The sequence below is a fragment of the Malassezia sympodialis genome, genomic scaffold, assembly GCF_000349305.1.
Source record: "Malassezia sympodialis ATCC 42132 genomic scaffold, msy_sf_3, whole genome shotgun sequence".
NCBI lineage: Eukaryota > Fungi > Basidiomycota > Malasseziomycetes > Malasseziales > Malasseziaceae > Malassezia > Malassezia sympodialis.
The window spans coordinates 110,039-137,976 of record NW_017387801.1 but is presented as its reverse complement, the minus strand read 5'-3'; the positions used below and the strand labels follow the sequence as shown (position 1 = coordinate 137,976).

Sequence of the window (27,938 nt, the reverse complement as noted above, 5' to 3'; positions counted from 1 at the left end):
TGGGCGGACGTGCTTCAGACCGCGAAGAGCGCGTTGGCGCCCGATTCGATGTCGGCAGCGCAAGGTGCGGCCGCCGTATCGGCGCTGACGCACGATCCGCTGGACGTGGTCGGACAGGACGTGTCGGCGGTGCGCCATAGCATAGCGGCTCTGCTGGGAAGTGGTCAGCCGTCGCTGGACCGCATCGCCAAGTACTACTTTGCGGCGGAAGGCAAGCATGTGCGCCCCATGATAGTCCTGCTCATGGCCAAGGCAACGAATGGGCTGAGCGCGGCATGGGGCGTGCAGCGTGCGCACGCGATCGGCGAGGATGTCGACAGGCCGATGAACCGCGAGACTGTGCTTAACGACGTGAATCCGACGGCGCCGGTGCCGCCGGCTGTGGGCACAGCGCGCCCGCTGCCGGCACAGTACGAGCCGGCGCTGCAACATACGATCCTGCCGACGCAGCGGCGGCTCGCAGAGATCACCGAGATGATCCATGTTGCGTCGCTCTTGCATGACGACGTGATCGATGCGTCGCCGCTCCGCCGCGGGGCGCCGTCGGCGCCGTCGACGTTTGGAAACAAGCTGAGTATCCTAGGCGGTGACTTTCTGCTGGGCCGTGCGTCGATTGCGCTTGCGCGCCTGCGTGACCCGGAGGTGACGGAGCTCATGTCAACGGTGATTGCGAACCTTGTCGAGGGCGAGGTCATGCAACTGCGCGTGCAAGAGTCGGTATCGGAGCGGGTGCCCGTGACGGATCTGCCGTCGACGATGCCGTCCGCGGAGGAGCTCGAGCGCTTTTGGACGGCCTATGAGCCACACACGCGTGATGCTGATGTGGCGCCGACGCGCCGCCAGTTCCAGGTCTATCTGCAAAAAACGTATCTCAAAACGGCGTCGCTGATGGCCAAGTCTGCGCGCTCCGCCGCGGTGCTAGGCGGGTGCGGCGAGTGGGCGACGCAGACGTACGCGCTGAGCCCGGCCCAGCGTGCAGACGCCGCAGCGGTGTGTGATGCCGCCTATGCATATGGTCGGCACGTCGGTATGGCGTTCCAACTCGTCGACGACCTGCTCGACTTTCGCGCAACGACCGAGGCGTTCGGCAAGCCGTCGGGCGGTGCAGACCTTAAGCTCGGCCTTGCCACGGCGCCTGTGCTCTATGCATGGCAGGAACTCGCTGACTCGCCTCTCGGCACGCTCGTTGCGCGCCGTTTTGGCGAGCCTGGCGATGTTGAGCAGGCGCTCGAGCTCGTGCACCGCTCGCAGGGCCTCGAACGCACGGCGCAGCTCGCCCGATACCACACCGAGGCCGCGCACAAGGCGCTGTCCGTGCTGCCGACGAGCGACGCACGCGCCGCGCTCGCGCAGCTAAACGAGCAGATAGTGACGCGTGTCAAGTAGACTATGGCGCCTGGTCAAGCCACGCCCCAAATGCGTCGTGCCGTGCATTCTCCTCCGGCTCATCGTGCGCAACACGGCGGAACTTGGGCTTGCCGTCGACAAGCACCGCAACAATCTGGCGCCCTGCAAAGTAGCGCCCATTCATGCGCCGCTCGCACGCACGCGCACTCGCCGGCTCGCGGAAGCGCACAGTCATGATGCCTTCGGGCTCACGGTCCCACAACACAACGTTCGTCACATCGCCGAGCGTCTCGCACTCTTCGCGCACGTCCTGCTTAAGGTCAAGGAGAAGCGAAGGGTCCTCATCGAGCTCGGCAAGCGTAAACATCTTCTTGAGCACGACCGTGCGCGCCGCTGCACTCGGGCCACTCGGGACGCGCTCGTCGTCGCTACCCGAGTCCCAGTCGTTGATTTTGCTGTGTCAGCGCAGGCACGTACTTGTGCATGCGGTTCATGCGACGCCGAATACTCTTCCTGTCCGCATCACTCAGCTCACGTCGCTCGTCCGAGGCGCCCCGTGGCTCATCGTGGAACTCGGCTCGCTGCACGCGCATGCGTGGCCCGTTCGTAGCGCCGGACGCAGCCCGCAGATGCGTGTCGTCCAACAGCTGGATCGCGAGGTCGACGCTCTCTGGCTTAAAGTAGACGACGAGCGCCTCGCCTTTGAATGCCTGCGTCGCTTCGTCATGGTACAGCTTCACGCGTGGCTTGCCTTCGTCGTCTTCGAGCAGCACACCGTAGCGCGCAAAGACGTCGGAAATCTCATGCAGACTCGCATCGAGCGGCAGACCACTCACAAACACGGACGTATTGGGCCGCGAGCGTCGCGCTGGCGCGGCGGGCGGCGGGGCCACCGCCTCGGCACCGGGACCAGCCTCCGGCGCATCTTTTCGCTTCTTGCTCTGCCGCTTCAGCACCGGTGCCGCGGGCGTCTGCATCAGTATCAGCCACGCACATGCTCGTCTACACCAGCTACGCGGTACACTTCCTGCTGCTTCGCAATCTCCGCCTCGCTGATCACACGCACCCATGCGCCGTCTGTCACGCGCGCGATGTCGTCGGCACCAGGGCGCGGTGCACGGCCATGCCACTCGTACTCCGCACCATCATTGTCTTCCCACACCCATCGTTGCGTCTGCGTGTCCATGTGCACCTGCGCATCGCGCACATCCAGGTGCGCCGGCGGCCCGGCCATCGTGGCGTGCGGCACCACGCCGTTGGGCCGCGGCGGCTTTCTCGGGTTATGGAGGTGTGTATATTTATAGGCCCGCTGGTGAAGCGTCGCGTCGTTGTACGACGCCGGCGATGAAACGCATCGCGGAGCGCCAAATCCAGCGTGAAGACGGTGACGACCCACACGCCGTTGAAGATGCCACTACTGAGGCTGCGTCCACGCACATGCCGCGAGAGGCAGCGCCACGCGTAATCCGCGGTTTGCCCAAGCGCAAGGGCGTCGCGCCGTCGCCCAGTGCACCGGCCTTATCTGCCAACCCATTTGCACAGCTGGCCCCTGCCACAAGCTCAAGCTCCCTCTTCGGTCAAGTTCAGCTCACACCGAAAAGCAGCAGCGGAAGCGCACCCACCGCACCAAAGGGCCCCGCGCCGCTACCGACGTCATTGTCGCAGCCCGTGCTCCCAGTGGCGACCAAGCCCACACCGACTACGCACAACGAGCTCGAATATTGGAAAGGTGTGCGTGGCCTGAACTGGTCTATGATCCGGCATCTCGTCCAAGTATGGAATGCATCGGATGAGCTGGCAGATTTTCATACAACCCTCTTGCAATTTGCCGCGGCGTACCGCGAGCACCATGAGGCTCTTGCAAGCAAGTGGCTCGGACATACGCTAGAAACCTCCTCCCAAGCACTTGGATCGGCTCCCACAGAGTCGGCCTCTTTGAGCTCACCGAAGGCGGCCATGTCCACTGCGGGACCTAGCAAGTCCGCCTTCTCATTTGGCGTCAAGCCAGTCAGTTCGCCGTCTTTCTCATTGAGTGTGGGAAAACCGGCAGATGCAGAAACGGGGTCAGCCAAGCCGGCCTTTTCGATCGGCTCATCCAACGAAAAGTCGGCCGCAGAGACAGGCAAGCCAGCTTTCAAACTGAGCCCAGCGATGGAGTTGACAGGAAAGCCCGATTCTTCGTCGATGGATGCACCAGTGAAGGCTGCATCGGTGTCCGATGAGTCCACAAAGGGAACGAAACCGGCCTTTTCTTTTGATACCAAGGAAAAGACTGCCTCTGAGATTGTCAATGCGCCTCGAGCCTTTTCTTTTAGCTCCTCTAAGGACGATGCTGCTTCGAAGACTGCTGAGAGCNAAGAAACCACAGGGCTTTTCTTTCGGTACGGCAAAGGATGATTCTGCTTCAAAGAATACTGATGGCAAGCCACCTTTTTCTTTCGGCACAGCCAAGGAGCCACAGGGCTTTTCCTTTGGTGCTGCGAAGGACGATGCTGCTTCGAAGACTGCCGAGAGCAAGCCAGCATTTTCTTTCGGCACAGCCAAGAAACCACAGGGCTTTTCTTTCGGTACGGCAAAGGATGATGCTGCTTCAAAGAATACTGATGGCAAGCCAGCATTTTCTTTCGGCACAGCCAAGGAGCCACAAAGCTTTTCCTTCGGTACGGCAAAGGATGATTCTGCTCCAAAGACTACAGATGACAAGCCAGCATTTTCATCTAGGACAGCCAAGGAAACTCAGGGTTTTTCTTTCGGTGCTGCGAAGGAGAACAAGCCGGTCTTTTCGCTCAGCACTGCCAATGACGATGCTGCCTCAAAGACTGCCAAGGACAAGCCGGCCTTTTCCTTTGGCACTGCGACACACGATCCTGCTTCAAAGACTGCCGAGGAAAAGCCAGCATTTTCTTTCAGCACGACTAAAGAGCCACAGACTTTTTCTTTCGGTACTGTGAAAGAGGAGGCTGCTTCAAAGACTGCCAACGACAAGCCGGCCTTTTCATTTGGTACTTCTTCCCATGCACTTACCCTTTCATCTAGCACAAGTAAGGACCAGCCTACCCTTTCCTTTGGACAGTCGGCTTCTTCGAAAGTAAGCGACAGTGGCGAGAAGCAGACCAACGAAACGAGCGTGGAGAGCCAAGAAATTGCACCTGCCGTTTCGTCCGTCCCTACGACTTCAGAAGAACCATTGACTCCCGCGAACAAGGCAAGCGGCACACTGGACCAACCTACCCCTCATGGGGAGACTCCGAATGACAAAGCACAAAATTTGGGCGTCCCGTCTACGGGCAAACAGGATGAGACATTCAAGACGGCCGAGAGCGGCCCGGCACTGAAGCTACCAGCTCTACCGAGCGGTGGCTTCTCGTTTGCAGGTCAGGCTGCGCGATCCTTTTTTGAGTCATCATCGCAACACACTATGGACGGTGTCAAAGCGCCTGCATTGACCGTGCCGCCTGGCGGTTTTGCGTTTGGTTCGAATCAAGTGAAGCTCGCGGGGGTGTCCAAGGACAGTCAGGTGCCCGGCGACGCCAACACGAAAGCGCCTAAGGACGATGCGCCCAAAGACCCTATTACGCCCCCAAAACCTACAGCCACAACTAAACCGATCACATTTGGATCCGCTACGTCGCCTGCCTCACATGTGCCGTTTGGCGCTGCTGGCTCGCCGCCAGTAGCCCCGCACCGCTTCTCGTTCGGATCGAGCCCGAAAGAGGATAATTCACCCTTTACCAAGACGGCCATTGGCCCGTCTTTTGCTAACACAACGGGTGTAGCGCACGGCGGCTCCTTCCAATTTGGCGAGACGCCCATCGCCTTTGCGGCACCCAACCCGGAGCCGCCCAAGGAGGATGACAACAATCCCTAGGCCATAGAATCACGTGATGAGACCATCGCCAGGGCCGGGGCCGGTCGCGACGGTTTGTGTGGTACGTGCGGCGCACGTCGCGTGGATGGATCCTGAAGGCGTGTCTACGTCGGTGCGGTTATCCGTGCCTGAACGGCCGCATATCGCTACATCACCTGCGCCACTGGAAGATATGGCACAAGATTCGAAAGACTCACAGGAAGAGTTTCTCAGCAGTGGCAGCGACGTGGAACGGACAAAATCTGTGAGCAGCGTCAGCTCCGCGAACAGCACATCTAGCATTGAAGCAGCACCGTTCCGTGCACCGCCTAGAGGGAATATTCGTCCTCTACGCTTGGCCTCGGCGACTCCGTCGCCCTCAGCCCTGCGTCCCATGGACCTATCGGTGCCCCTCGAAGCACCGCCCGCATGGAATGATGCAGGCGTCGGGACATCCTCGTTGGCCCCGAACCCTGCATTGACAGAGTCTATTCCGCCGCAACCGCCGCCCTTGCACCTCGGCGATTCAGTTGATGCGCCAGAGTCGAGCATGGAGAAGACAGAGGAGCGGCCCGAGACGCTGGACGTGGTGCGCTTGCAGGCTGTGTCGCCCTCGCCCTTGACGTCGAGCCGGACCCGGTATATACCCAAGTCTACGAACGACCGCTGGATGTATCGGAATGGGCCTGGACAGACCCGGCGCCTGCCGATGTTGGGCCCAGTGGTTTCGCATGATGAACGCCTACCCCATCGCCCGTCATCGCTGCGCGACGAAGAGATGCGCCGACACATCTCGCGTCCTTCATCCCGTACGTCATTACGGCTACCGGAAAGCAGTGGCTATCGCCCCAACAGCGCAGAATCGCATACTCCCTCGCCCGATACACCCTTCATTCGTCTCGGGCATGTGGACGAAGATGCGCGCTCGCATTTATCAAATTCATCAATCTCGACAGTCGCACCGAAATTTTCTCTGGACGTGCCGCAGATCGACCATCTGGCTTCCGGATCGGCACTACGCGATATGTCGCCGCATGCACGCACTTTGCATTGGCTCGCAGACATGCGACACCAAAGCTCGGCCGGGGATGATGAAGAGCTAAAGACCTCGAATGTGCATCGCACATCGCTTAGCACATTGGTGCCACGGTCACCATCCCCGTCAGTGCCTAGTCACGATATTCTCTCGCTGCCCAATACGCCGCGAGCTAAGACGACGAGCCTGCCACCACCCATGGATGAGCGCCGCCCGTCGCGTATTAGCACCTCGACATTGTCTGAACCGGGGCGCCCGCGGCGCCGTACCGTGCATGACTTTGTGTTTGGCGAAGTGTTGGGTGAAGGTTCCTACTCGACCGTACTCAAAGCGTGGGACGTACACGACCTGCCCGAGAGTGAGCGCGCGAGTCTTGCCAGCCATGCGAATGCGCTCGCTGCGGCAGCTGGACAATTCACGCCACCGGTGCTCGAAAACATGCCCAAGGTATACGCAGTCAAAGTCCTGGATAAGGTGCATATCCTGAAAGAAAAGAAGCAAAAATATGTGCGTGTGGAAAAGGAAGCGTTGAGCTTGCTTGTGCAGACGCCTGGGGTCATTAAATTGTATCATACGTTCCAAGACCGCGAGAGTCTATACTTCGTATTGGAACTTGCGCCGAACTGCGAACTGTTGCATTATGTCAAGACTCTCGGCTCCTTGGACTGGACGTCGGCGACATACTACGGTGCGCAGCTCGTAGATGTCCTTGAACGGATCCACCGCGCGGGCGTGGTGCATCGGGACTTGAAACCTGAGAATATTCTTTTGGGGGAGGATATGCGCATCCGTGTGACAGACTTTGGCTCTGCGCGTGTGCTAGGACGCCAGGCCGATGGCACAAGCACAGAAAAAGCACACAGCTTTGTCGGAACGGCCGATTATGTGAGCCCGGAGCTACTCAACGACGAGTGCGTAGGAATACCAGCCGATTGGTGGGCCATGGGCTGCATTCTTTTTAAGATGCTTACGGGCGTCGCTCCATTTCGCGCGGCCAACGAGTATCAGACCTTCCAGAAGATTTTGCATCGCTCGTTCACCTTCCCGGAGCCAGTGCCGTCCGAGGCTCGCGAAGTCATCGATGCGTTGCTATGCCTCGATCCTGGACGGCGCGCAACGGCCAAAGAGGTCCGGGCGAGTCCCATGTTCCGAAACGTGGACTTTGCGTCCCTATGGACATTGCCGCCGCCACCGCTTCGGACAGGGCTCTTTGCAAACCCAGCTAGTCAACCCAAGCCTGCTGAGCAAGAACTGAATTTGGCCATGGAGGAAATGGGCTTATCGCGTGAGAGCTCCCTCTTGTCGCAGGACAAGTCGATCCCCACCGGCGACGAGACATCCGTGTCGTCCGACGCCGGTGGTAGTCACCAACGGAGTGCGGGTGGCGATTCGCGGCCGACGCCCTCTCGGTCAAACAGCGCATCGTCCAAGGTAATTCAGCGAGGTGAGGTGACCCTCAACGATATTCTCCTGCCTACCGAAGACATTGTCTTCTCAAGCCCCATGTTGCTTCGCCGCATGCAGGCTACAGGAATGTTCGCGCGAAAGTGCCAAATGTATCTGACTACAATGCCCCGCCTTTTATGTACGAGAGAGCGAAATCGCAGCGTTCAAGTCCTCGCTGATGTCCCGCTTACCCGGCCATCGGCGTCTGCAGCCTCAGACGGTGAAACAAAGCCGTCACTCCTCCGTCAGCCGTCCCTAGGGCCCGTGCATGCCATCACGCGGACATTAGGCATGATCAAGTCCGAATCAGATCCTAATGAGAACGTTGGAATCCCCGAGTCAGAGCGAATAAGCGAGGCGGCCATCGGCGCGTGGCCCGTCGACGTTGAACTGCGCGGGGCTCGTGCGTTTTTGTTGCAGACGCCGTCCAAGCAATACCTATTTGAGGACCCCGCCGGTGATGCACCGTTCTGGGTCCAAAGTATCCATGAAACATTGCAGGCACATGCCTCAAACTTTGCGCCATGGCTCCGCGGCCCTAGCGAGGTGGCCACAAACCCTGTCCCCCACTGAACATGCTCTATAAAAGCGCGCCGATGAACTCGTAGTTCCTTATGCGTTCTCTTTCACTGTGTCTGCTAATTGTACTGATGTTCTTCATGGCTGGTACGGCAATGGCCACCTCCTCGATTGAGCCCCCGAATAACAATGCTAGCAAGGCCCTAGCAGTCCGCGCCGAATGCAGCGAGGGTGGCATGGTTTTTAACGAGTGTGTACACAGAAACTAAGGCAGAATCGCGAACGCCATCGTCCTGGTGCTCCCTTTGCTTCAGCCTATCCTCATGGCCGCGGGCATCGGTGAAGTTGTGCCTTTTGTTGTAACTGCACTCAAGGTCATTGAGATGCTCCATCTTTTCTGCTAGTTGTTGTAGAGCCTATAGTAGTCTTTGCGACATGTGCAGCAATGACAACCATCTGCTAACTAGACTACTTGAGCTACACCATTGCGTACTCTGACATACGGTCGACATCACATCCTGCTCCAATGTCAATGCACAGGAGTGGCAAGCCGGTCCTAGGCCGAAATGGATCGGGTCGAAATCTAGCGAAACGCGGCCCATGCTAGCAAAGAATGTGATCCAAACTCAATCAAAGCAAAAAGACCTAAGTATGTGTCTAAAAACTACCCAACAAAGGCCCGAGCTCCGGTCTTCCAAATCCGTGCCCAAAAGTATAAAGGCAGTCAGCTGGGAGAGGAACCCTCACAATGAAGTGGTCGTTGGTGTTCCTTGCTTTTTTCGCTTACTTTGCCTCAGTTGTGGCGGCACAGGCCTTTCAGCATGGACACGACATGACCGCGCGCCGCGCCAAGGGCCAGTGTGCCAAGTACCCCCAACTGAAACAGTACGCATCTGTATTGACATGAGCCTCCATGATATGCTGAAATCCAAGATGCCGAAGCTTCACGAGAAGCTTATGCATTACAAGCAGGCAACAACCTCTGAATCTCAGGTGAACGAAACCGTCGAGGCGATCCAGCAACTATTCCAGAAAGTCCAGCAAGTGTGCTGACGTTAGCCTAATAGGTCAATAGTAAAGTGTCTGTGTGTTTCTCCACCACGGGTCTCTTGCTGCCCGCCATGGCTCAATTCGTTACTGGCGCTGCCAAACTCGTAGCAGGAAAGCACATTGAAAATTTTGCTCATCAATTTGAACCAGAGGTACGCTTGTATCATTCACGCGCAGGATCCGTATTATGAGTACTACGAGGACCATGGGCGTATGAGGCGCCGTAAAGTATGTGACAGTGACCTCGCTAACAAAAGCGTCCCATGCCGCCAGGCCTTACGAAGAAAGAGGAAAAGATCCTGCTCAAGATCAAAAAACGTGCTCACCATCTTGACAAGGGATTCAGGCTGTGTGGGATGCGCTTCGGTTGGACTTTCATTATTGGTCTAGTACCCTTTGCAGGTGACATCGCGGATGCGCTTCTCTCCCACAATTTGATCGTTAAGAAGGCGCAACAAATTGACGAGTACGTTCTTGGCATTGATACCAGTATTCCTGAGCAGCTGATCCGTCAAATGGTGATGAACAATACCATGTCCGCGGCAATGGGGTTCATTCCGGTTGTCGGAGATCTCGCCAGCGCCACCTTCAAGACTAACTCCCGCAATGCCAAGCTTGTAGAAGAGTGTGCGTATCTTTTGCTCACCACAGTTTTAAGGAAGCGCGGTGAGGCCCATACGGCAGGGACAAGTACCTCTACAGCCACAGCCAGTGGATATGCTGCATCCTCTCAAGGGCCGCATCCTGCCATGACCACCAATACACCTCAACCCTCAGACCATGAAATGGGTTGGTCGACTAGTTCGGTACCGCCTCCGCCTCCGCCTCGCCGCTAGATGTACATAGTGACATTGCAAAGCAAGTTCTCCCTGCGCACATGATAAGTGGAGAAATGGTCCATTTGTTCATTCCCTATGGATGGAGAGGTGGGCTGGTTGGTGTGTCTCCAACTTAAACCCAGTCGACGGGATTTTCAAGGACACGCTGCATTTCTTCACGAGCCTTCATCTCGCCCTCGGGATTCGTTTTCTTCTTCTCCGCATCGATCAGCTTCGCCGCAGCAGAGATCTCGCGGCCCGTTCCTGTCGTGCCATCCATGTACTCCCAACGCGCCTTGAGCGGCAGACTCATGAGAATGCTTTCGATACGTGCACCTGGCGTCATCAACCCAAACTTAGTGCCTCGATCGTACACCAGGTTGAATTCGGCATAGCGTCCGCGACGGAGCTGCTGCCACTCCACGTTCAGGTCGTCAAACGTGTCGTACTTGTGCTTGTTCACCAGCGGCAGGTAAGCGGGAATAAAGGCATCACCCATCGCGCGAACAGCGCGGAAGAGCGATTCCTTATCATGCTGCTTTGTCGACACAAGCTGCGTCTGTGGGTGGATGGAGCCATCCACAAGAGGAATGAACGTCGGCTTCGTGTTGCTCCACGAAGGCAAAGACAAATCGTCAAAGAACACACCGCCAATACCACGGCTCTCGCCACGGTGCGTGATCATAAAGTAGCTGTCGCACCATTTCTTCCATGCCGGGTAAAATGCAACATCTTGCGAGTCAGCGGCTTCTTTCAGCACGGTGTGGAAATGCCTCGCATCCTCAGGATACAAGTACATGGGCGTTAAGTCCGCACCACCACCAAACCACCACGCCACAGGCTCAGTTTCATTAAAACGGGGATTCGGTGATCCATCTTTGAGCGTCTTTGGATGCATGAGCTCAAAGTAACGGTAGTTGAAGTGTGAAGTGGGGCTTTTGGGGTTCTTGGGGTGAATCACCACACTAATACCCGTCGCGAAAAACGGAAGTCCATCCACTTCAGCATCGGGGCCTTCAATTTTGTAGCCAACACGATCAATTAGTCCATTATGGTCAGCGGACATTTGGTGAATAGCACGAGGCGGCAGATTGCCATATACGACGCTCACATTGATGCCACCCTTCTCGAAGACCTTGCCATCCTGAAGCACACAGGAAATTCCCTCACCACCTTCCTTGCGCGTCCAAGACTCTACAAGGAACTGCTTCGGATCATACGATGAACGGATAGAGTTTTCTTCTGCCTCAACATCATCCATGAGCCGGCGTTGCAACAGCTTCACGTACGTTTCCATGCGTTTCCGGATAGGAATCGATGCATCATCCAAAATAGAAGGGTCAAGCGTAGAAATATCGGGCTTGTTAGATACCTTTGTCATAGCATTCTTGACCTGAGAGGAATCACAATCAACAGATACTTCACGACCGTTCGTCATGCCGAGGGTGAGTGATGCAGCCGCCACAAATGATACAGCGGCTACGACTTTGCCCAAGTGCAGGGACTGAGCGGAAATCCGACGTGAGGCGCTTGCACTGCTCAATCTACGATATCCCACATTTAGAGCACCAAGTCCGCGCATCTGTGTGCGAGGGACTAAGCGTAGAGCTTGGTTCGACAACATGTAAGTGACTGGGGTGAAGTGGCGTGGTAGGGAACGTTTCGAAGACAAGGCACTATGATTACTAACCGCACGGTCCTCCTTGCTAATACCTGCGAGACTTCGCAAATGCAACCTTAGTGCGTAGACTCAGACTCAGTCGCCCAGTCCAGCGCCATGTGCCAGTGCTCATGCTCCTTGCGCATTCTCTCCATAATATCAATATACTCTGGTTCTTTTTCAAGTGAATTTTGCTCGTTTGTATCTTGAAATACAGGTACTTTCAGAACTTGATCACACTGCCGACAGGACCAAACCATCATGTCTGTTTGTGAGTCAGGATCCTGGACTACATGGTACGTGGATAGGTTCTTAGATAGCTTGATTTGCTTAGATGTTCCTGTCTGTTCTTCCAGCGGTCCGCGCTTAGCTGATATGGGCCTGAAAAATCCATGTAACTGCTGCTGGTCTCTCGAGCCATGATCCATGTTGGCAAATGATAGGGATAAAATCATTACTTGAATTTGGCCTCGGGGTACCCTTTCCATAATCTTACCCATGTTTTCGTTCCAAAGTCTGTACGCTTTCTTTTTGATCTCTTCAAGAAGGGCATCATTGTGTAAAAACCCCAGGTGCGTCTGGTGACTCTTTGGGCTTTTTGCTTCTGCCAGGAAGTATCGCAGAACAAGCGTGCGCGGTGTTAACAGTGGGTTTTCAATTCTTTCTTCTTCTAGTCTTGTGCTCAGTTCAGACGACATGGTAGATAACCATGCCAAAACATCATGCGTAGATGAAAGGCCCGGGCGGAAATGTTTGGCAGACATCATCGAAGAATTGGTTGTCCGTTCATTTACTTCTTGATGGTCGACTCCTCGGAGTAAATAATAAAGCCATTCACCTTCCGGTCCAAACCGGTCCCTTAACTGCTCAAGGGATACCTGCCTTAATTCATTGACGCTTGAATGGTTCCATTCACTCTCGATCTGAGCACCAAATTTACCGCCAAGAAACCGAATGTTACGAAACCGCATGGGTCCCAGAAAGGATTGCACAAAAGCTGGAAGTATCATGGTCTGACTGTACGGTTTTCGATAAGAGGAGCACAACTTCAGTCAGAAGTTGCCATACACACCTTTGCCATGGCTTTGTTACCCGCGATTCCTGCAGACCTGTTGTTATACCATCACACGTACGTCGTATAGCCCAACTGTTCATACACATGTTTACGAATGGAGATCATATGTTCTGCCGCAATTGCATGTGCAATATCTAGCCAGGTTAATTCCAAGGGCCGGGATCGATCTAAAGTATCTGGAAGCCATGCACCGGCATTTAGCCACGAAGCAGGCATCATGTCTTCATGCAAATACAGAGGGACTTCTGGCAATGGCTCATCAAGTTTCTCAGAAACTCTTTCTTGGTCCATCATTTCAAGAGTGGGTCTAATATCGAGAAAAGGGTATCGCAGAAGTATCTGTTTGCGGACATGAACGGAGAGGTCGAAAAATGATTCATCAATGGATGCTTTCTCAAACGGAATATATTTCTCTCTAGAGTTTGGTAGTATGTCAAGTATACAGGGTGCCCAGCCACAAGGAACAATAGGTTGCAAGGTATAATCGACGTATTTGCCACTGTCTCGGTCCTGCGACAACTTACTCCGAAACAGTTCCATGATTTTTTTCGATTCTCGCCGATACAAATCGAGGGACACTTTGTGCGTACGAGCGTCTGGATTTGGGTGATATTGTGGCATCATTTCACCGGGTCCAATAGTAGCAACATGTATCAGCCGCAAATTTGGACATCTCCGCTTCGCTTCGTCAAGAGTGCAATTGAATCGATTCACATTGAATGCACGGGCCACATAGTTAACAGCAATGAGCTTGTTCCACTGCATCACAGCAACAGGCACAGATTGACAATCAAGGCCAACGCGCTTGGCTTCAAATTGTGCATAGGCGGCATCCACATCGCAGTGTGCAATGACCCTTAGCGGATTGCTCGGTTCAAAAGAAGTGCTGAGCAAATGTCGATACGTGATAGTAGGTCGATATTCAAAATCCGAACCTTTATCAGGCTCACACTCTTCCTCATCATCCCTTTCTTTTCGTAAATTAGACACTAATTCATCTGCGTGGCCCATGCCACTTATTAGACGTTGACATCTCGTACGCCCACATTGTGCACGCGTTCATCACGTGCGGCACAAGTCGTCGCACCTTGAGTGACATCGCCTACCAAATTCCGCGTCGTCATGCTGGTACGTACTAGGCAACAAATCTATCTAACATTGCAGCGCGGCGGTAAACCTTTGACGCTTCACGTCGATAAAGACGGAAAAGCAAGATACGATGCCATTGTTCAGCAGGGTCGCCGTGAAGGCCAATATGTTCAGTCGCAATTCAAAGATCTTGTCCCTCTATCACAGCGGGATGATATTAAGGATCGGCAGCGCTCAATCGACCGCCCCACAGAAGATGAAGTTTTAGATACAGCAGAACGGACAAAAAAAGCATTTGAGCAAATTGTTCAAGGTAAGATAAAAGCGGCGCAGCCCAAAAATGTACCCAAAACAGGTGGAAATACAAGCTACTTGAGATATACACCCGCTTCCCAAGGTGCGGATGGTAAAAAACAAAGAATCATAAAGATGACAGAAGTGGTCGAAGATCCTCTCGAACCACCCAAGCATAAGTTCAAGAAAGTGCCAAATGGTCCTCCTAGTCCTCCCCCGCCGGTCCTTCGCAGTCCCCCTCGCAAGGTAACTGCTCAAGAACAAAAGGATTGGATGATTCCTCCGTGTATTTCTAACTGGAAAAATAATAAAGGGTACACCATTCCTTTGGATAAGCGTTTAGCTGCCAGCGGACGTGGTCTCCAAGATGTAAATGTAAATGACAACTTTGCGCAGTTTTCCGAGGCATTGAACCTGGCTGACCGACATGCGCGAGAAGAGGTGCGTCAGCGCAATATCATGCAACAAAAAATTGCCGCGAAGGAGAAAATGGCAAGGGAAGAAAGTTTGCGCATGCTCGCGCAACGTGCACGGGAGGAGCGTGCTGGATTCTCCTCTAGCCGCTCGCAGAACCGAATGGAGAAAAGTGAAGATGATACACTTGGTGCTCTGAACAACTACGGGAGCAGTGATAGTGACGATGAAGATGAAGGGCAAGTGGCTGAGCGTAATCGTTTACGAGAAGAACGTCGTCGCGAACGTGAACGTGACCTTCGAATGAGCAATATGGGTCAGGAACAACGTGCGAGAGCATTTGCAAAGGAACAAAACCGCGACATATCTGAAAAGGTTGCTTTGGGTCTGGCAAAGCCTACTATGAGCAAGGAGTCTATGACCGATGCAAGATTGTTCAACCGTGAAGCTCTGTCAAATACATTCGGCGACGAAGACTCTTACAATGTGTATGATAAACCCCTTTTCCAAGGATCTTCTGCTGCCGCCGCTATATATAATCGCCCCGGGCAGGGTGGTGCCGATGATATGTTTGGCGGTGGTACTGAATCTGGTATCAATGAGGAATTGAGCAATGATAGATTCGGCATGGGAAGGACTAAAGGCTTTTCTGGCTCCCAAAACCAACAGCCCAGATCAGGTCCTGTCGAATTTGAGAAAGACACAGAGGATCCTTTTGCTATCAATCAATTCCTGAACGAGGCCAAGCGAGGTACGAAACGCAGTGGTGAGGAAGATTTTGCGTAAGTAATAAATTATTCACATTTCAGATCCGATAAGCGCGTTAGGTAGTAAGTTTTGTAGGATTTATGCCATAACAATACTATATATCGAAAAGTATTCTAGGACTTTTTCGCGTCGTATTTCTGACCCCGCAGTGAGAGGCGCAAGTGCTGGTGCCACGTGGTTGATCCACGTTCTGCAGAGCCCCTTTGGAATGACTGCCGGCCGAATAAAAAATTGACTTCCCCTTTACTCGAAATTTCATATCTAGTCAGGGCCTTGCCTTTCCCCACCAGTTTTGTAACATTCTTTTTGACTATATATCAACACTAGTCCACTTATTGTGGCAACATGAAAGCCCTCAATCGATTTATTGACTCTTTTAAGCCAGCCATCGAAACGGAGGGAGAGACGGAATCTATTTTTTCTTCTCAAAAGCCTTCCCGAACAGGCCAGGATTCGTCCCAAGAAGATCATGAAAAGTCGTATGAGACACACTCCATCGGCCCCTCACCACCACAGAAGAAGCTTTTGAAAAAAAACCTTAAAAGCAGGCATCTCGCAGCTATTGCTCTTGGAGGTGGTATCGGCACTGGTCTCTTCGTTGGATCTGGATCTACTCTATATCAAGGCGGACCAGGAAGTATTATAATCAACTATACGATTATGGGACTTATGATTTTGATGGTACTGTTTGCTTTGGGTGAACTTGGATCTCTCTATCCTGTCCCTGGAGCCTTTTCGGACTACGCTTCCCGTTTCATTGATCCTGCGGTAGGTTTCGCCGTCGGTTATAACTATTCTATGAATTGGATCATTACTTTGCCTTTGGAGTTCACTGCATCTGCCATTGTGGTAAGCTTTTGGAACACACCTGAACACATGCCGAACGGAGTGATCATTACCATATATTTGCTTTTCATTATCTTCATTAACCTCTTTGGAGCAAGGGGTTATGCTGAGTTTGAATTTTTTGCAACATCTCTGAAGATGCTTACCCTAGTCGGTTTTATCATTTGTGGTGTCATTATTGACTGTGGTGGTGTTTCAGGTACTTCTTACATGGGTGCTCATACTTGGCATGAACCGGGCGCCTTTCACAACAGTTTTAAGGGATTTTGCAGTGTTTTGACTACCGCAGCATTTGCGTTTAGTGGTACTGAGATCGTGGCATTGGCTGCAGCTGAGTCTAGCGAGCCGCGCAAGCAGCTTCCCCGTGCTTGTAAACTCGTTGTTTACCGAGTGCTTATTTTCTACACGCTCTCCTTATTCATCGTGACATTGCTTGTTCCTTATGATAACCCATCTCTTCATGGCGATAACTCTTATGACCCGAAAACATCACCTTTCGTCATTGCAGTCCAAAGTGCTGGCATTCATGTTCTTCCTCATATCATAAATGCTATCATTGCAATTTCAGCTATCTCTGTCTCAAACTCTTCGGTTTATGCCAGCAGCCGTATGATCCATGCGCTTGCAGAGCAAGGAAAGGCTCCCAGCATCTTTAAGTATGTTGATCGTACCGGTCGTCCACTTATGGCCGTCTTGTTCGCTTTGCTCTTTGGCCTACTGGGCTTCCTTATTTATGTTAAAAATGAGGGTGAAGTTTTCAGCTGGCTTTTGAGTATTTCAGGTCTTTCCGTCGTGTTCACTTGGGCCGCAACTTGTCTTGGTCATATTCGCTTCCGCGCAGCTTGGGCTAAGCAAGGACGCCGTGTTGAAGAGCTTCCATGGACTTCACCCCTGGGTGTATATGGCAGCTACATTGGCTTTATTTTCAACGTTATGGTTATTGTCGCGCAGTTTTACGTGTCGGCCTTCCCTATTGGTGAGGGAGACATGACCTCTAATGACCGAGTTTACAATTTCTTCCTCGGTATGCTTTCTTTACCCATTTTCATGTGCTTGCTATTTGGTTACAAGATCATTAAGCGCACTAAAATTGTTCGTCTGGAAGACGTCGACTTGGTATCTGGCATGCGGTATCTTGAGCCTTTAGAGGTTCTGGAACAACAGCGTGCTGAGTCTCGTGCCTTACCTTTTCACAAAAAACTTCTGGCGTTCTTCTTTTAAAACGCTTTGCGACTTTATATACCCACCTCCTCTCAATATGATCATTTTGCGGCATTTATAGTGGCAACAAGGCTAGACTTAAATGATTTATTATTCCTCAATGCCTCTTGTTTGGCGACATACCCAGCTTGGGCTATGTTAGCTATGTGATATTCAATCATTTCAAGATGCCTTTTTTCTTTTTCTGTTTGCCTTCATGCGTTTTATCATTTGACAGTACTAAGGCTACATTGTCAATGTAGCGTTGACGAAGGATTCCTCCGTTGGATAGCATGTTGCTTTTCCAGGAATGACTGAGGTTGAGTTACAACCTTCATTGGTACAAAGAGTCAAAAGTCCTCCCTTCGCACTTTCATGAGCCCATATATAAAGACTGTACACATCCATAGTGTCGGACATATCGAGAGAACTTGGCACGTCACTGACATAGACATGTTTGTTAAAAGAGCTGTGAATGTGAACGTGTTGGCCATCACATATCCCTTGCCAGTAGCCTGTCAAAGCCCAGAGATAATTATCCACGTCCATACCATGAAAGCCACGTTCAGCTGATGCTTTATAGGCAAAAACAAATAAGAATCCAAGACAGATCAGCCACGTTGTAAGCATAGTTGCGACAAAGTACGGATCGATAGGCTCAATATAGAAAATGTTACTATCGCCTCCACGACATGAGAAAGTTATATAGAAGCTATTATTCACCCGCCAAATGACACACCAGTCAGCTTGCTGCACATATCGGCTAAACGTGCTAATGCAAAACTCCCGACACTTATCACTACAACGTGAAAAGAATGAATAGGTGCACAATAGGTAGTTTTCATAACTCTATTGCCTCGCAGCTGCACTAAAGGCTACCACCTGTATTCCTGCCAACAGCCTCTGTGTAGTTCTAAAAAAGCATCTTCATAACAGTGTTTTGTTCTTGTACAGCTATGGGAAAATATTTGCCTCCGAAGGAGCGGTACTCCTCTCCCCAAGTTTTGTGTCCCTAAGAGATTGTTGTCAGGTGATGAAATCCGCACGGGCGAATTTTTGTAGTTATCGACCCACAAACCCAGATCGGGTCGACTGCTCCATGCAAACAGTTATAACCAATTAAATGCTACATAATCCGGCGGAATTCAAAGGCGCGTGATAAGCAGAAAGATGGACTGTGAAACCGTCTACCTATCTATACCTTCATACTATTGTGCTTCAATGGGAGCCCTTCAAAATTGGCTCAATTCGTTTAAGCGAGCCGAGACTGGTGTTGGCAAGGAGCCAGCATTTGGCGGAGAGCCTTCTGATACAGGTAGTGAGAAAAAACAGCCTCTTGGAAAAGATGAATTTGCCAACACCACTGTGGCAGTAAAAACAGAGGATGGTGGGATCATTGCTGTACCCGAAGAAACTAGCCTGAAGAGAACTCTTAAGAGTCGCCATATTCAGTTCATCGCCCTTGGAGGAAGTATTGGTACTGGTCTCTTTGTCGGTTCTGGGTCAAATCTCAGCACTGGCGGTCCTGGCTCCATTATTGTGGCATATCTTATCGTGGCCGTTATGATTATACCTGTTATTTTTGCTATGGGGGAATTGTCAGCTGTTCTCCCTGTGACTGGAGCTTTCTCGACCTATGCTACACGGTTTATTGATCCTTCCTGGGGTTTTGCAATGGGATGGAATTATTTTCTTCAGTGGCTTGTGGCGTTCCCCTTGGAAGCTACAGCAGCGACTATCCTCATCAGCTTTTGGGATACAGAAGAAAAAGTCCCTAGAGGAGTGTGGATTGCTATTTTTTGGCTCATTATTGCCTTTATCAACCTTTTCGGCGTACGTGGATATGGCGAATTCGAATTTGTTGCGACAACCATCAAAGTGTTGGGTATCATTGGGTTCATCATTTGCGCAATTGTTATTGATTGTGGTGGTTCTCCTTCTGGTACCTATCTTGGTGCTCGAGGCTGGCATACCACGGATGCCTTTTTGTATGGCTTTAAAGGCTTTTGCTCGGTATTTATTACTGCTGCTTTTGCTTTTTCAGGTACAGAACTCGTTGGTTTGGCTGCTGCGGAGACATCCAACCCTCGAAGGGCAATTCCAAAAGCTAGCAAGCAGGTGCTTTTGCGTGTTTTGCTATTTTATATTTTGTCTCTGTTCATGATCACACTCATCGTTCCTGCCGATGACCCTCGGCTTCAAGGTTCAAGCAACGACGCTCGGGCTTCTCCTTTTGTGATTGCCATTGAGCTCGGCCAAATCCATGCGCTTCCCCAGATTTTTAATGCAGTTATCCTGCTATCTGCCTTGTCTGTCGGTAATGCTTCAGTATATGGAGGCAGTCGAACACTTCTCTCTCTTGCTGAGCAAGGTATGGCTCCAAAACTTTTCCGCTTCGTTGACCGAGCGGGCCGCCCACTACCATCTGTACTGCTTTGTCTTGCTTTTGGATTCCTGGGTTTCCTAATCTATGCTTCCAACAGTAACACCGTGTTTACATGGCTTTTGAGTATTTCGGGTCTCTCTGCGGTCTTTGCTTGGGGTTCAACTTGTTATGCACACATTCGGTTCCGCACTGCTTGGATTCGTCAAGGCAATTCTCTGAAAATGCTTCCGTGGGCTTCACCTTTGGGCGCTTGGGGTTCATGGATTGGCTTAATTCTAAACATTTTGGTAATTATGGCTGCATTCTATTCCTCTGCCTGGCCTATTGATGAAGCAACCATGAACGGAAGTGACCGTGTCAATACCTTTTTTGAAAACATGCTTTCACTCCCGGTTGTTTTGCTCTATTTCATCGGTCATAAAATTTGGACCCGTTCTCGCTATGTTCGCATCGATGAAATCGACGTTCAGACAGGTCGAAGGGATCCTGTCTCTGAAGAAGTGCTCGAGCAAGAACGTGCGGAATGGCGTGCCCTTCCGATGTGGAAGCGGTGTCTGTCGGCTATCTTCTGATGTAGTATACCACTTTGTGCTCTCCCTAGCTGCTTCACTGTCACGTGCCTGAAATACGAACTTCGGAATGAGACGGTTTTGGTACCCCGCAAATTGCGTCCATTAGGACGAGCGCCTTGCCTCCCACGTTGTGCGAAAAAGAACCACGGCATAGTTCATGCTCACTGGCTGCACGCTAAAAAACTATGTCTCATAAAAGTAGCCCTAGTCATGGCGTGAAACCCAGCTGCAGCCCTTCCAATTCAAGATCGAGGAGTCCATCCAGGTATGATGCAGAGAGCCATATTATTACCGGCTCTGAGCTAAACCAAGAGGGAGTACCTAGTGAAGATTTTAAACGCGAACTTGATTCGCGCCATTTGTCATTTCTTGCTCTAGGCAGTGGTATTGGCACAGGTCTCTTTATTGGCTCAGGAAACATTTTGGCTACAGGCGGTCCTGGTTCTCTTATGATCGACTTCATCATCCTTGCTTTCATGGTCGTGACTGTTATATTTGCTGTGGGTGAAATGTTAGCAGCATTTCCGCGAGCCGGAACTTATTCGAGCCTGATGACGCGGTTCGTGGATCCATCCCTTGGGTTTGCCGTGGGACTGAATTATCTGCTGACATGGTTGATTATTTTCCCTGTTGAGCTTACTGCTGCTACCATGGTGATTCAGTATTGGGATCCTAATGAACATGTACCGAAGGGTATTTGGGTTGCGATCATCATGGCATCCGTGTTTCTTATAAACTTGTTTGGTGTACGGTTTTTCGGCGAGGTTGAATTTTTCACTACTTCAATCAAAATGCTTGCAATTATTGGCTTTATCATCTGTGCTGTTGTGATTGATTGCGGTGGTACGCCTCGAAAGCACTACTTTGGCGCCGACACCTGGCATAATCCTGGAGCCTTTGCAAATGGGTTTAAAGGGTTCAGTAACGCCTTTGCGTTTGCTGCGCTTGCCTACGGTGGTTCAGAGATCGTTGGTATCACAGCGGGCGAAGCGCGGCATCCGCATAAGTATCTACCCCGAGCCTGTAAGTTTATTGTATACCGGGTCATTCTATTTTTTATACTGTCCTTGTTTATGGTAACGCTACTTGTCCCTTACGATGATCCGAGACTGCAAGGATCTAGCTCGAATCCGCGTGCTTCTCCATTTGTGATTGCCATCAAGCAAGGCAATATATACGCGCTTCCTAGTATATTCAATGGTGTCATCTTGATATCGGTTGTGTCTGTGGCAAATGCGGCGTTGTATTCAAGCAGTCGCCTGGTGCACAGCATGGCCAAGGATGGGTTTCTCCCGCACTTCCTCGTTTTTCAAGACAAAAAGGGACGTCCCTGGCTTGGCTACGTGGTAGTTCTCTTGTTTGGCTTGCTGGGGTTTTTGGTATATTCAGCTTCAGAAAATGAGGTATTTAATTGGCTGGGGAGTATTACAGGTCTTTCGGTGATCATCCTCTGGGCGGCGCTGTGCATGGGTCACATTCGTTTCCGGCAAGCCTGGCGATTACAAGGGCATTCGCTGAACGAACTTCCGTGGACCTCACCCCTGGGTGAACTAGGTTCTTATTTCGGCGTCTTGGTAAACCTTCTGGTTCTTGTGGCTACCTTTTATACCTCTGCCTTCCCCATTGGAGAAGGAGAAATGGACTCACGCGACAGAGGGAAGAATTTCTTCCAGAATTATCTTTCTGTAGTCATCATTCTGTTCTCCTTCTTTGTCCACAAACTGTTCACACGGTCTTCTGTTGTTAAGCTCCGAGATATCGACTTGGTTTCTGGCTTGCGACCGTCTGAGCCTGACGTGATACTCGAACAAGAGCGTCGGGCTCTCCAACAACGACCTCGTTGGAAAAAAATTGTCGATGCTCTGTTTTAGTTATTGTATCTTAGACACGTGAAGACTGTGTAAGGGGACGAGCGTCATCGTGTGTACTTGCGGAGACTTGGTTCAGCTTGCATAATTGCTCAGCATGGCTGGAATGTTCAACGATAGGCTGGAATGACAAGATAGTTTGCGAACAAATCGATAACGCTCAACGCGGCTGTGGAGAAACTGGCAACTGTGTATTGACCAATCAGACAGGTCATTTCGGTTATCAACTATTTGCCGAGATAAGGGAGCAAAGTGAGCCTAACTGCGCAAAATTACGCGCCCCATAAAGATGGGGAATCGAAGAATTTCCCCAGCTAGCAGGCTCTACCATGGGAATCTTTTCTAGCTGGGCCGATAGCTTCAAACGCGCAGATACCCAGTTCGGCGCTGATCCGGACTATGCGAGCGAATTCGTCAAAGAAGGAGGGGACAAAGCCGTGCTAGGCAACGAAGATTATGCGAATGCCACTAGCCTGGTTCATACCGACAATGGAGGTATTGCGGTTGTCCCCGAAAAGTCGGCACTGAAGCGGAACTTGCATAACCGCCATATTCAATTCATCGCTCTCGGTGGCGGTATCGGTACAGGTCTCTTTATTGGTTCCGGAAGTGAGCTGGCCACGGGTGGCCCAGGAAGTCTGATTATCAATTTCTTAATCGTCGGTGTGATGATTATGTGTGTGGTTTTCAGTCTGGGTGAGCTTGCATCAACGTTGCCTGTGTCTGGTGCATTTTCTGCCTATGCTTCGCGATTCGTTGACCCTGCGTGGGGCTTTGCGGTGGGCTGGAACTACTATCTGCAGTGGCTCATTGTCATGCCGCTTGAGTTCACAGCTGCAGCCATTGTCATTCAATTCTGGGATCCCGATCAAAAAGTACCACCTGGTATATGGATCATGATTTTCTTCCTTGTCATTACGGCGATCAATCTTTTTGGCGTTCGCGGATACGCGGAATTTGAGTTTTTCGCAACAGCCCTCAAAGTCATTACGGTACTGGGTCTCATTATCACACTTATATGTATCGATTGTGGCGGCACACCCAGCAATAAGTACTTGGGCACGGGCACATGGCACAATCCGGGGGCCTTCAATGCTGGGTTTAAAGGATTCTGTTCATCCTTCACGGGCGTGGCATTTGCGTTTGCGGGCACAGAACTGGTTGGATTGGCTTCGGCAGAAACGGCCGAGCCACGCAAAGTTCTGCCGAAAGCGTGCCAGCAGGTGGTCATCCGTATTGTGCTGTTTTACATTCTGTCACTGCTGCTGGTAACATTTGTCGTGCCTTACAATGATCCTCGTCTGACGAACGGCCACGGTCACTATGACCCTCATACCTCACCATTCGTGATTGCACTCAGGATTGGTCAGATCAAGGTCCTTCCTCACATTGTCAATGCCGTCATTATCGTGTCGACATTGTCGGTGGCTAATTCATCCGTCTATGCTTCAAGCCGCACGATGCTGTCGTTGGCCGAGCAGGGATTTGCACCCAGCCTGTTCAAGTACGTGGACCGTGCTGGCCGCCCCCTCCCGGCGGTCATTGTTTCCCTGGCCTTTGGCTTGCTCGCCTTCCTCATCTATGCCTCAAACGAAGGCACCATTTTCAGCTGGATGCTGAGTATCTCTGGTCTCTCCGCCATTTTTGCATGGGGCTCTATTTGCCTGTGTCACATTCGTTTCCGCGCCGCGTGGAAGTATCAGGGCCTGACCTTGCGACAGCTTTCATGGGCGTCGCCGCTCGGCACCATCGGCTCTTACATCGGTCTTTCCCTGTGTATTCTGGTCGTGATTGCCACCTTTTATGTGAGCGCATTCCCTATTGGCGAAGCTAGCATGAATGGGAATGATCGCGCGGAAAACTTTTTCAATGGCATGATCTCGCTAGTCATTGTCATCGTGTTTGGCTTGGTGTATAAGCTATTTGCGCGCACACGATTTGTTCGCCTGGGAGAGATGGATATTCATACGGGCCGACGCGAATCTGTGGGCGACGAAGTACTTGAGCAGGAGCAGGCCGAGAAGCGTGCGCAGCCAATGTGGAAGCGCGTGCTTGGCACAATATTTTAGGGTATATAGCAAGGGATCATGTGGAGAAAATGTGTGTATACGTCCCTAGAGCCACGGCGCGTGGATGGGGCCTGCTGACGAGGATGCGTTTCTGCATCAGCTTCTCAGCGAGCTCCCTAGTTCATGCTCGAAAGTGTCAAGACCACCTGCCGTGATACCGCAAATGCAAATACCAAGTTCCGCTAGAGCGACGACATCGGTGCGTCCAGTACCGCCCCATCTGCACCGTCGACACGACCGCCAGCCCGAGCGCTCGTCACTGCACCAGCGCGCGACCGATGCGAATGCAACACGAAGCTTTGTGCGAGCGACTATTTTGGCAGTGGAAGACGATGCATGCGCGAGTCTGCGAGGGTCCGGGCCTGAAAAGGTACTGGAACTTACGCTCACATCTGATCCGCTCGGTGCTCCTCCTATGCGTTGTCAGAGCCTGTATGCTGGAGCGGATGAGTCTCCAGTCCCTGGACGTGCGTACCTGCGTGACGAGTGGTATGGGTGTGCGGTGCAAGCGGGCGACGTGGTACATCTGATCGGCGCATGGGCATGGGTCGAGGGTGTGCGATCCATCACACTCGGTACGTTCGGCCCCGCATCCGCGCCTGAGCAGAGCCACCTGCTGATCCACCATCCTGATATAATCATCTCTGCTTCTCGACTCGCGGGTGTTACAAGCTGCATGCGCAAGCCCATGCTTCAGGAACGCGTTCGCTCACCCAGCGATGCTAGTTATGTGGCTGTCCTCGGCACAATGATCCACGGCCTTCTCCAGGCATGTTTACTAGCCGAGCAAGCCCCTACTAAGGAATTCAGCGAAGTGTCACCTCGAGCCGAGGCGCCCGCCGCGTGGGCGCACCTCGGCAACTTTACACACGCACTACTGACGGCTGAGGTGGAGCGCCAGCTGCGCCTGCAGCGCGCGGCACTTGTCCTAGTACAGGCCAGCACGGCCAAGGCTCGCGAGGATCTGTGGGCGGCGGTACCGAGCCTCGTCGCGTTTGGCCGCTCGTACCTGGCGACGCGCGATGCTGGCGACGCGTCTGGGCCATGGGGCCCGATCGAGGACCGACGCACGGAGTCTGTGGTGCACGCACAAATTGTCCGCATCCTCGGCGCAGAGAGTGATGTCGTGTCCCCCATGTACGGCCTCAAAGGCCGCGTGGATCTTGTTGTCGAGACTGTGTTCCGTACTGACACAGGCACGACGCGCGCGCTACTCCCTGTTGAGGTCAAGACTGGCCGGGTGTCGACCAGTATGGAGCACATGGCGCAGACGAGCCTCTATACCCTGCTGCTCGCAGATCAATACGGCTTGCCTGTCGACGCCGGCCTGCTCCTCTATGCCCAGGCGGGGGTGCTCCGCCGAATCCCACGCGCTACGAAAGAAGTGCGCAGCCTGATTCTGGCGCGCAACGAGATGGCCGCGTACCGCCGGACTATGCCGCCCCTCCCGCCACTTAATGCGCCTGATGTGCTACTCAACATAGCGTGCACTGCAGGGCCGACGCCAGTGCCTACCTCGCCCACTTCTGTCGACAGCTTTGACGAGTTTGACGACGTAGCGCTGGCTGCACTCGAGCCCCTGGAAGCGCCGGTGCCGTTTCTACCGCCCACCATTGACAGTGCGTACAAGTGCGAGCGGTGCTATGCGCGCGAAGCCTGCCTTCTGTACCGCTGCGCTGTCGAGAAAGTGTCTGATACCGACTCTCCGGTTGCGGAGCTGTACCGTGCATCGACACAGCATTTGACACACACTGATACGACCTTTTTTGCGCGATGGGACGCACTGCTCTCGCACGAGGAGCGCACGCTCCAGATGTACCAGCGCGAAATGTGGACGCTTGCCCCCGCTGAGCGCGTGCAGCGCGGTCGTTGCATACTGGACGCGCAGCTGGAGCACGCTGACGACGATTGCTGCGTCCTCGTCGTGCACAATGAGGCGGCACACCTCCGCACAGATGACATGGTCGCCCTGGCCCTGCATACACCGCAGCCTACGTTTCTCACGCGCGGGCGCATCGCGTGCGTATCCGCGGACCGCGTGCACATCCGCACCGAGGCGCCCCTGCCCCACATCCTCGCGCACATTCGCGCGTGGAACGGATGGTCCACATCGCAGCCGCTCACTTTCCGCCTTGATGCCGACGAGCTTATGACGATGATGAGCGTGCCGCGGTATAATCTGGCCTGTCTCTTTTACGCACAGGCGCCGCGACGTGTACAGCAGCTGCGCGAGCGCGTCGTGTCTTTGCGTGCGCCGACGTGGGTGCCACTGGGTGAACGTACGCGCCTGAGCCTCGAGCGTCACGCACACGCCTGTGATGCATTGCAGCGCGCCACTGTGGAGCGTGCGCTGACAGCCCAGGATTATGCGCTAGTGCTCGGCATGCCCGGCACTGGCAAGTCAACGACTATTGCCGTACTGGTACGCATTCTTCTGGAGCTTGGGCAGTCTGTGTTGCTATGCAGCCACACACATTCGGCTGTCGACACGATCGTGGCCAAGTTGCTCGACGTGCCCGTCGTGCGCATCGGCCCCGTCCACCGCATTCACCCGCGAGTCCAGGCGTGTGCGCTCGACCGTCAGGTGGCCGCGGACGCAAGCGCTGAGGAATTACAGGCGCATGTGGCCTCTGCGCCGCTCGTGGCTGCTACGTGCCTGGGTACGAGCGACGCTGCGCTCGCACACCGCTCGTTTGACGTGTGCATCGTGGATGAGGCAAGCCAGATTACGTTGCCAACGACCCTGGGGCCACTGCGCCTGTGTGAGCGGTTTGTGCTGGTGGGTGACTCGCACCAGCTGCCGCCGCTCGTGCGCGATCCTGATGCTCTGGCACATGGTCTGGCAACAAGTCTCTTTGAGCGTCTAAGCACGGCCCACCCCCAGGCTGTCACCGCGCTGTGTGCGCAGTACCGCATGAACGAGGCGATCATGTCGCTCAGTAATGGCCTCGTATACGACGGGCAACTTCAATGCGGAAACGACCGTGTCGCGCATGCCACGCTTGACCTGCGCAGTGCGGAGGCGCCTGCACCATGGCTCGCTGAGGCACTCGCGCCTGCGCACCCTGTCGTTTGGGTCAATACAGATGCGGCGGACGCTGCTGAGCGCCGCCAAGATGGTGCATTGGACAATGAGCGCGAAGCCGCATGCGTGAGTGCCTTGGTTCACGCACTTGTACAAGGCGGCATTGAGCTCTGTGATATGGGTGTGCTGACACCGTATCGACAGCAAGTTGCTTGTCTGCGTGCAGTGTGCGCCTGTGAGGTGCTCACGCTCGATCAGGCACAAGGCCGCGACTGGTCCGTCGTGCTCGTGTCGCTTGTGCGATCAAACGAGGCCGGTGTAGTGGGGGAGCTGCTGCGGGATCGGCGGCGCATTAATGTCATGCTGAGTCGCGCTAAAACGAAGCTGGTGCTGGTCGGCAGCCTGCGGACCATGTCGAGTACGGCGTCCTCTGCGCCGATGCGATACGTCGCGAGCGAGGTCCAAGCAAACCATACGGTCGTGGCCTGGGCACCCGGTGAGGAGCCGGCTCAGGTCGCAGTATGCCACCCTGCGAAGCGTGCGCGGCGTGCGACGCCCGTAGGGCTGGTGCGCGAGGTGTTGGAGGAGCACGGACATGCTGTGCCTTAG

At 53.2% G+C, this 27,938-nt stretch overlaps 10 protein-coding genes across 10 annotated transcripts; 8 read left to right on the top strand and 2 right to left on the bottom strand.

Annotated features, from left to right (window-relative positions):
- Positions 1–48: 48 nt before the first annotated feature.
- Positions 49–1,386, top strand: MSY001_0654 (uncharacterized protein; the record flags this gene model as incomplete). The annotated part of the gene is given in 2 exon segments (XM_018885729.1): positions 49–950; positions 963–1,386. 2 exon segments carry the CDS (start codon positions 49–51, stop codon positions 1,384–1,386), a joined length of 1,326 nt encoding a protein of 441 aa, XP_018739273.1.
- A 1-nt stretch (position 1,387) lies between these two features.
- Positions 1,388–2,324, bottom strand: MSY001_0653 (uncharacterized protein; the record flags this gene model as incomplete). The annotated part of the gene is made up of 2 exons (XM_018885728.1): positions 1,388–1,802; positions 1,825–2,324. The coding sequence occupies 2 exons, from the start codon at positions 2,322–2,324 to the stop codon at positions 1,388–1,390; spliced, it is 915 nt and encodes a 304-aa protein (XP_018739272.1).
- Positions 2,325–2,691: 367 nt separating this feature from the next.
- Positions 2,692–5,215, top strand: MSY001_0652 (uncharacterized protein; the record flags this gene model as incomplete). Its single annotated transcript, XM_018885726.1, has 2 exons — positions 2,692–3,633; positions 3,716–5,215. 2 exons carry the CDS (start codon positions 2,692–2,694, stop codon positions 5,213–5,215), a joined length of 2,442 nt encoding a protein of 813 aa, XP_018739271.1.
- Positions 5,216–5,903: 688 nt separating this feature from the next.
- On the top strand, positions 5,904–8,249 carry MSY001_0651 (uncharacterized protein; the record flags this gene model as incomplete). The annotated part of the gene is made up of 2 exons (XM_018885725.1): positions 5,904–6,003; positions 6,055–8,249. 2 exons carry the CDS (start codon positions 5,904–5,906, stop codon positions 8,247–8,249), a joined length of 2,295 nt encoding a protein of 764 aa, XP_018739270.1.
- Positions 8,250–9,508: 1,259 nt separating this feature from the next.
- Positions 9,509–9,998, top strand: MSY001_0650 (uncharacterized protein; the record flags this gene model as incomplete). The annotated part of the gene is made up of 2 exons (XM_018885724.1): positions 9,509–9,935; positions 9,958–9,998. The coding sequence occupies 2 exons, from the start codon at positions 9,509–9,511 to the stop codon at positions 9,996–9,998; spliced, it is 468 nt and encodes a 155-aa protein (XP_018739269.1).
- Positions 9,999–10,196: 198 nt separating this feature from the next.
- MSY001_0649 (uncharacterized protein) lies at positions 10,197–11,501 on the bottom strand (the record flags this gene model as incomplete). Its single annotated transcript, XM_018885723.1, has 2 exons — positions 10,197–11,435; positions 11,484–11,501. The coding sequence occupies 2 exons, from the start codon at positions 11,499–11,501 to the stop codon at positions 10,197–10,199; spliced, it is 1,257 nt and encodes a 418-aa protein (XP_018739268.1).
- A 2,815-nt stretch (positions 11,502–14,316) lies between these two features.
- Positions 14,317–15,381, top strand: MSY001_0648 (uncharacterized protein; the record flags this gene model as incomplete). The annotated part of the gene is made up of 1 exon (XM_018885722.1): positions 14,317–15,381. The coding sequence occupies one exon, from the start codon at positions 14,317–14,319 to the stop codon at positions 15,379–15,381; it is 1,065 nt and encodes a 354-aa protein (XP_018739267.1).
- Positions 15,382–16,347: 966 nt separating this feature from the next.
- MSY001_0647 (uncharacterized protein) lies at positions 16,348–17,430 on the top strand (the record flags this gene model as incomplete). Its single annotated transcript, XM_018885721.1, has 2 exons — positions 16,348–16,408; positions 16,499–17,430. The coding sequence occupies 2 exons, from the start codon at positions 16,348–16,350 to the stop codon at positions 17,428–17,430; spliced, it is 993 nt and encodes a 330-aa protein (XP_018739266.1).
- A 1,200-nt stretch (positions 17,431–18,630) lies between these two features.
- MSY001_0646 (uncharacterized protein) lies at positions 18,631–24,304 on the top strand (the record flags this gene model as incomplete). The annotated part of the gene is made up of 3 exons (XM_018885720.1): positions 18,631–20,345; positions 20,648–22,220; positions 22,550–24,304. The coding sequence occupies 3 exons, from the start codon at positions 18,631–18,633 to the stop codon at positions 24,302–24,304; spliced, it is 5,043 nt and encodes a 1,680-aa protein (XP_018739265.1).
- A 163-nt stretch (positions 24,305–24,467) lies between these two features.
- On the top strand, positions 24,468–27,938 carry MSY001_0645 (uncharacterized protein; the record flags this gene model as incomplete). Its single annotated transcript, XM_018885719.1, has 1 exon — positions 24,468–27,938. One exon carries the CDS (start codon positions 24,468–24,470, stop codon positions 27,936–27,938), a length of 3,471 nt encoding a protein of 1,156 aa, XP_018739264.1.